Genomic DNA, 7,135 nt, shown 5'->3' with positions numbered 1-7,135 from the left:
TGCACATACAATTATGTCCCCCTTCGGATGAATTATAACAACCTTGGTGATCATTTAACTTGTCATCTACCGCCATCTTCTGGTCAAAATATGTATTTGTCCAATAATTTGCCTCATTACCGATAACACCAGCACCAGCAAACACCAGCACGTCAGCATTGTGAACATGTTACCAGACTGACATTAGCATTCAGCTCAAAGCACCGCTGCACCTCAGTGCATCCTTACAGAGCATGGCTGTAGACCTCCAAAGTGAATTTTGGTAACAGCAGTCCCTTCGATCAATCAATTTTGGCTGTGAGCTGCCACATTGGGTGAGAAGCTGAATAAGTCTTTAATTTGTAATTACAATTCAGTTATTTTTTGTTAAAAAACATATTCATCCCTTCCGGGGTTATTGGTAATGGCAGTTTACAATAACACAGACAACCCATACAGTAGGCTATAAGGGGGAAAAGAACAAAAAACAGCACTTCCAGCTAGTTAAAAACTAAAAACAGAGAATACAAAGGAGCTATTCAGAAGGATGGCAAAGTAAACAACTGACTCAGGATGTTTAGCAATTTACTTTAGACTTGTTTGGTTGAAAAATAAAGAAAATTAAATCAACAATCCTCTCGTTCAGTCCAACTTTAAACTGAATTTTCTCACACATTTACTGTATTTTGAGGATATGTTGTATTATTACTGCACGGAAAAGGTCATAGAAAGACTCAATAGCAGATTGCTAAAACCACTAAAAATAACTCACTGTCTGCAATTACGCTTTAGAGGTGCTTAGCAACCATCTCTGTCTTTACATTCCACGGTAAGTGATTATCAAACACTGGATTTCAATGCTCTTAGCATGACCGTCTACTTCAAGTCTTATATTAATGGGAAATTTTTTGGTTTTAGATACATACGCCAAGATGTGTCATTGCACTACTTCGATCCAGCTCTTGACCCTGACAAAAAAGACACTTTGTGTGTGTCTTGTTGGCCTGGAGATTAAAGAAAGTGGCCATGTGCTTTACTTGCATACTATTCACCCAACATTTTGCAATTCTTTCATGTCAGCTCTCTCTAATAAAATACTTGGTGGGAAACAGCTATCATTTCTAAAAAAAAACTTTTCAATGTGTTGTAACATTATAATATAAAAATATGCAGTTGCTAAATACTGTACTATAACTCTACAGATAGATAGATAGATATATAGATAGATAGATGTCATATTTTCTTTCTTAATTTAAAATCAATGTTACAGACACACATATTGATTGTTCTTCATAGGTGCATGTTGTGTAGCTGCGCGCACTGGATAACAGCTCTCGCGGACTCCCACTTACAAACACGTGCACACAACTCTAAAGTTGGACACAAAATTGTCACCCCATCGTGTCGCCTTCTCTCCGAAACCACAAAAGACCCGTCCATGTGTCTCTGAGTTTTACATTGAATTGTAAAAAAAAAAAAAGAAGAAAAAAAAACTCGAGTGAGAGAGAGACTGACCATCTGTGCCCAAAGGCGTCGCGCAGCGTCACAGCTCTCAAGGCACGGACGATGTGGTTCACCGGTGTGGTCATCGCTTCAGTTTACGGTGTGATCAGCGTGTTGGGGCTAATTGGCAACATTACGCTCATCAAGACATTCTGCTCTGCCAAGTCCATCCGCAATGTGCCCAATCTCTTCATGTCCAGTCTCGCGCTCGGGGATGTTTTACTGCTGGTGACATGCGCTCCGGTGGATGCCAGCCGCTACCTGTCAGAGGAGTGGCTGTTCGGGAGAGTGGGCTGTAAAGTCATCCCCTTCATTCAGCTTACCTCGGTCGGGGTGTCTGTGTTCACTCTTACTGCCCTCGCTGCTGACAGGTAGGCTAATCATGTTATTAACCTATAATCACTTTAAAATAGCCTATATAGCAGCCAATTAGCCAAACGCCCTCTTGTTTCGCACGTTATGAAGATAGTCACAGGTAATACGTACAATCTAAATGTTTTATTACCACAATGGAGAGCAAATATTTAACTGTGTATTGATCAGGGGACTATTACGCACGACTGGGCTGTGCGCTTCTGATCAAGGCTGCTGGCAAGTGCGCGCATGATGGAGGCAAAAGATTCATTGCTGTCAATTTCTAATTTCAAAAGTTTGTTGTTATAAAGAAGACTTTCGCCTGTTTAGGGATATCAATATGTTTTAAATCCTTTGCTGTGAGTGGAACACCTGATTGGTGTAGTTGTATAATGTTTTAAAAATGTGTTCCAGGATGCTTTAATAATATCAATATCATGGTGAGCGCGTGTTTCAGTTCTTCCTCAAATTTTTTCCCATCTTTGGCCACTTATGTTTTTTTTCTCTCAATCAATGTTGCAGGAACCCCTTATTGTCTCACATATGTCAAACCTTTGTGCTGTTATAAAAGAAGGTGAAAAGATGAAAAGAAAAATGTGAAAAATAGATTACTGGTGAGATGTGCCCTGTGTAATAACGTTTACCTCAGATCAATTGAGTCTCGAAATGAATTGGAATCCTGGCCAGTATGCACGTCTTTGTTGAGCTGCAACATCCAAAGGTTATATCAAGCGTCCTGCTTGCCAATAACAGCCGTAGGCAACCTGTGGCCAATAAGGTCAAATTATAAAGTAAAATGGCTTTATAACCTGTAAACTTGTCCCAGACATAAACATGCATATATCTGTATTCTGTAAAATGAATCTCGGTCATTACAGATCGGAAGAAAACTCATTGAAAAAATCCCAAGAAATCTTGCTTTTTTGCCACACTGTCAGCTAAAGTAGCCATTTCGAGCCTCGCATTATGAAATAATAGAGGTATGGGCACAGAGGAAATGAGCTACAGCTCTCCAAGGTTTCACTTCATACTCGGTTGGCCAAGCTCCTCTGTGTTTAAAAAAACGGTCTCAAGTTGTAATCCACAGAATGAGTTACTAACAATAAGTCGCTTTCTGTTTACATCCCCCAAAGCACATTGGGAATTATAGTCCCAAAACATAGAGCATGATTATCACAGAAGACCCAAAATAAGTGTCAGAGTTTAAAAAACCCTGCTCAACAACAGTAAGCCATTACCATTAAGTTGCCCATTTATCTGTTTGCTCATTGTCTATATATATTATATTAAATAAGAACATCCAGGGCTGAGAGGTAGGCCACAATGTTCAGCAAGAGAAATTGTAAAAGCTGTCATTGTCGTGTTGTGCAGTTCAGTTCTTGGAAACGTGTCTAAATCCAGGCTGCTCAGGTCTCATCTTAATCAGTTTCATGTTTTTCTTTTTAAGGTAATGATTTCATTTGAGCACAGGTCTTACACATTATCCTTAAACTAGTAGCTTTTTCAAAATTGTGTTTTTACTCAGTGAAAGAAGATCTACTTCAATAAACTGCAGAGGTAAAATGAACAAAGAAAAAGTATTTTGCCTTCTGTTCCTTTCACCAAGGTTAAATAATCATTACTTCCTCCACATATTCATAAGACCACCAGGGCAATGTCATCTTCTAGATAAGGCTTGTTTTCATTGCTCATCATTTTCTATATTGCTTCCTTAAGTTCAAAAGGTTTAATGCATTTAATAGATCCGTTATTCAGGACAACGTTTGGGTTGACTGATTGCTAAAATAATTGACTGGTTCTGCAGCCTGAAACTTTTTGTGTCACTGCTCTCATCAGCGTTATGCTAACACGTTTATCTATCCATCCAACTTATATCTCCACATCAATCAGGTACAAGGCCATCGTGAAGCCCCTGGACATCAAAACATCTAGCACCACCACCTGCATTGTCCTGAGGGCGGCACTCATCTGGCTCCTCTCCCTGGTCCTGGCTATCCCCGAGGCCGTCTTCTCTGACCTCCACACCTTCAACGTCACCTCTACTAATGAGAGCTTTGTCACCTGCGCCCCTTATCCCCATGCAGGGGAACTGCACCCCAAGATCCACTCCATGGCCTCCTTCCTCATTTTCTACGTCATTCCCTTGCTGGTCATATCCGTGTACTACACCTTCATCGCCAGGAGCCTGATGAGGAGCGCCTCAAACCTGCCCGTGGAGGGGAACTTGCATGCAAGACGACAGGCCAGTTTTCTAACTACCATCCCAAGTGCTGTAGCTCGATCTTTGATATACTGAGGTCATGAGTAAAAAAGTTAAAATACAATTTTAATCAACTGCAATCTACCCATTATCATATGAGTTGATTGTTTTTTAAAACATGGAATGGAATTCACTACGGTTATATCCCCCAAATCCCCAGAAATAATACCAATGGCATAACCTCAGTGACCGTAATGGAAGCTATAGAGCCCTGGTCATTAGATGTTTGTGTTTTTTTTTTTTAAAGTGCACTGTGTATTATTAGAAGTGTGAATCTTCACCGGCCCCACGATTCAATCCGATCACCATAACTGCACATGGCTACTTTTTCATCAATTAATACAAACACTCGGATAAATCTGAACTTAACTTATATTTACAAAGGGCTTTCAAAAATCAGACTATAACAGTCTATAAAAAGTAGCATCGTTTCAATACCATCTGAGCCACCTCATACACATAACAAAAATAAAACATAAATCCTTCTGCAGAGCATCACAGTCTGCTGTTATCTACAAAAATAAGGTTTACACACAGCAGCTCTAGGACAGAGCACTGAATGCCATTTTACACCGCATGAATTAGCCTAGCGCTTAGCGGACTTTCCACACCTCATTAGACATACAAAAAAAGAAAAATAATACAGAAATAGTCAACTACAAACAAACAGCAGGGCAAGATCATTTCACTGGTCAACACTACTCCTGGAATTCTATTGGCTGGAGAATTTTAACAGGGTTGTTGCACAAAAACAATCCAATCCGAGAGCAGACGTTTCATGAGCTCACAGACACGGCCCAAGTGTGAGGAGAAGGGTTAAAGCTGGGGCCCGCAGGAAATATGTAATCTCTAATACATCTGAGTGCAGCATATACAGTTTTTTCTGTAATCTCTAATACATCTGAGTGCAGCACGCAGTTTTAGCAGAAATCCAAGCGCAAGCAGGGGCTACTTGAGTTTGAGGGCAGGGTTTTGAGGGAGAGCACTACAAAATCTGAAGTGAAATCAGTGATTGCTCTCAAAGTGCAAAGTTGCGTATATATGTTTTATTACAGTCCATACATTAGAGAAGCCTTCAGAGAGCACACATGGGTACAGTCTTCGCCAAAAACTTTAAAGAAAAACCTTAATATGTCTATTTTTATCCTATGCCCTTATATAATATATTATATGAGATATCATCTGAATAGACCCAGTGATTCTCTACTCACCAGATAGAACCAGTCTGTATGTGATCCAAGGTTCTGCTTATTCATGACCACATATTTCTACTACAATACATTATTCTTTCTATCACACAGATAATCCAATATATAATGAACTGATACTGAAAGAGGTAATTCTGCTTCACACCGAGCCCTTTCACATTTGATACTCTAAGTACGTTTTGGTGATACTTTTACTTAAGTAGTATTTTGAATGCAGGACTTGTAGTATTGCTAACTTTACCAAGTAAAAGATCTAAATACTTCCTCCACCACTGGCAAAAATACACTTCAATATTAAAACACTAATGTCTATCATATGCCAGCATTGTTCTTTGGTTTTGACAGTGTTTTTTCTACACCAACAGGTCGAATCAAGAAAGCGCTTAGCCAGGACAGTGCTGGTGTTTGTTGGTCTCTTTGCAGTGTGCTGGCTTCCCTGTCACGTCATCTACTTATACCGCTCCTATCACTACTCCCAGGTAGGCTGCACAAAAAATTATTAATCTGTTTCTATACACTCGGTGTGTAACACAGTTATTTTCTGTATCTACATATTTCACAAAAATATTTGTATTTATGTCTTTATTCTGATCTCTGTCTATTGGATCATCATCTACACCATTTATTGTACTGCCATTGAGTTTCACATAAGTTTAACTGCCAAAAGAAATTACAAAATATAATTTGTAATATACTATTTTAACCATGTACTAATATGAATGTATTAAAAATGACAAAGCTACTGACAAAACATGCCATACTAGCTCATTTGAACAAAAAGTACTGCACACATTATGATTCTGGTTGTATTTGTCCAGAGCACATTCACATCCAAAGGATCTATTTGTATTTGGTTACATCCCTCGTACATGCACGCCTCTATTTGTCTGTCTCTCCATCATTCAAACCATTGTTTCCCAACCCTCCACCCTACCTCTCCACGACCAGGTGGACACTTCCCTGGTTCACTTTGTGTGCAGCGTCGTCGCTCGTATCCTGGCCTTCACCAACTCCTGCCTCAACCCGTTTGCCCTTTACCTCCTGAGCGACACCTTCCAGAAGCAGTTCAACCAGCAGCTGTGCTGCTGCTATCATATGATCCTCCGACGCTCCTCGCAGAGCCCCACTCATTTTAACACGCATGTGACATCGGTCCGCAGCACACATCACTCCATGGGGAGCCTGAGCATGATCAATGGCAGACGGGTCTATCAGGAGGATTGCGTGTGAGGGACGTGTCTTTGTGTGTCTCTGCTTCTTTGCTTTTGAGTCAGTGACCCCATTACTATTTTTACTGTATGTTTTCACTAAACAGTTTGATCATAAGAACCTTGCATAAAGATATATAGTTGAATTATTGTACCAAAAGGGATACTCCAATGTTTAAATATTGCACTTCCATAAAGTTTAGGGATTCGAGAGAGACATTTTCAATATTATAACAATGGTCGTCAAAGCAGCAGAGCATATGGGTCAAACTTTAAAAAAGCTTGATCCTACATATTCCAGCCCTGTTTCCAGAAAGTACATTTAAACATATATTACAAATTGGTTTTACCTATTACACCTTTCTGCCTGTATTATGTTTAAAGGCAACTTTTTTTTCCAATGCAGAAGGTTTAATATCTTTGTACCACACACGTGTGTGTAAAATAAAAGAAGTTAAAGGCAGAGAAAGATGGATGCTCCTGTTTAAAGTGAATTACTATTAGTTATATCACATGCTTCAAGTCACGGAGTAAGTTTAAAACCAAGACCACTATCTTGCTCCTTAAGTTACTGTTGTGAGCTTCTGAACATATATATAAAGAGAATCGAGAGCCATGCTAGT

The 7,135-nt window shown here is 39.6% G+C and overlaps 1 protein-coding gene across 1 annotated transcript; it reads left to right on the top strand.

Moving 5' to 3' along the window:
• Nucleotides 1-1,437: 1,437 nt before the first annotated feature.
• On the top strand, nucleotides 1,438-6,534 carry LOC142933698 (gastrin-releasing peptide receptor-like). Its single transcript, XM_076077898.1, has 4 exons — nucleotides 1,438-1,853; nucleotides 3,727-4,078; nucleotides 5,670-5,783; nucleotides 6,253-6,534. The coding sequence occupies exons 1-4, from the start codon at nucleotides 1,546-1,548 to the stop codon at nucleotides 6,532-6,534; spliced, it is 1,056 nt and encodes a 351-aa protein (XP_075934013.1). The 5' UTR covers nucleotides 1,438-1,545.
• The last annotated feature ends 601 nt before the right edge of the window (nucleotides 6,535-7,135 follow it).

The sequence above is a fragment of the Anarhichas minor genome, unplaced genomic scaffold, assembly GCF_050575085.1.
Source record: "Anarhichas minor isolate MPS153535 unplaced genomic scaffold, ASM5057508v1 ptg000062l, whole genome shotgun sequence".
NCBI lineage: Eukaryota > Metazoa > Chordata > Actinopteri > Perciformes > Anarhichadidae > Anarhichas > Anarhichas minor.
The sequence above is the reverse complement of the archived record's forward strand: the minus strand, read 5'-3'. Positions and strand labels throughout refer to the sequence as shown.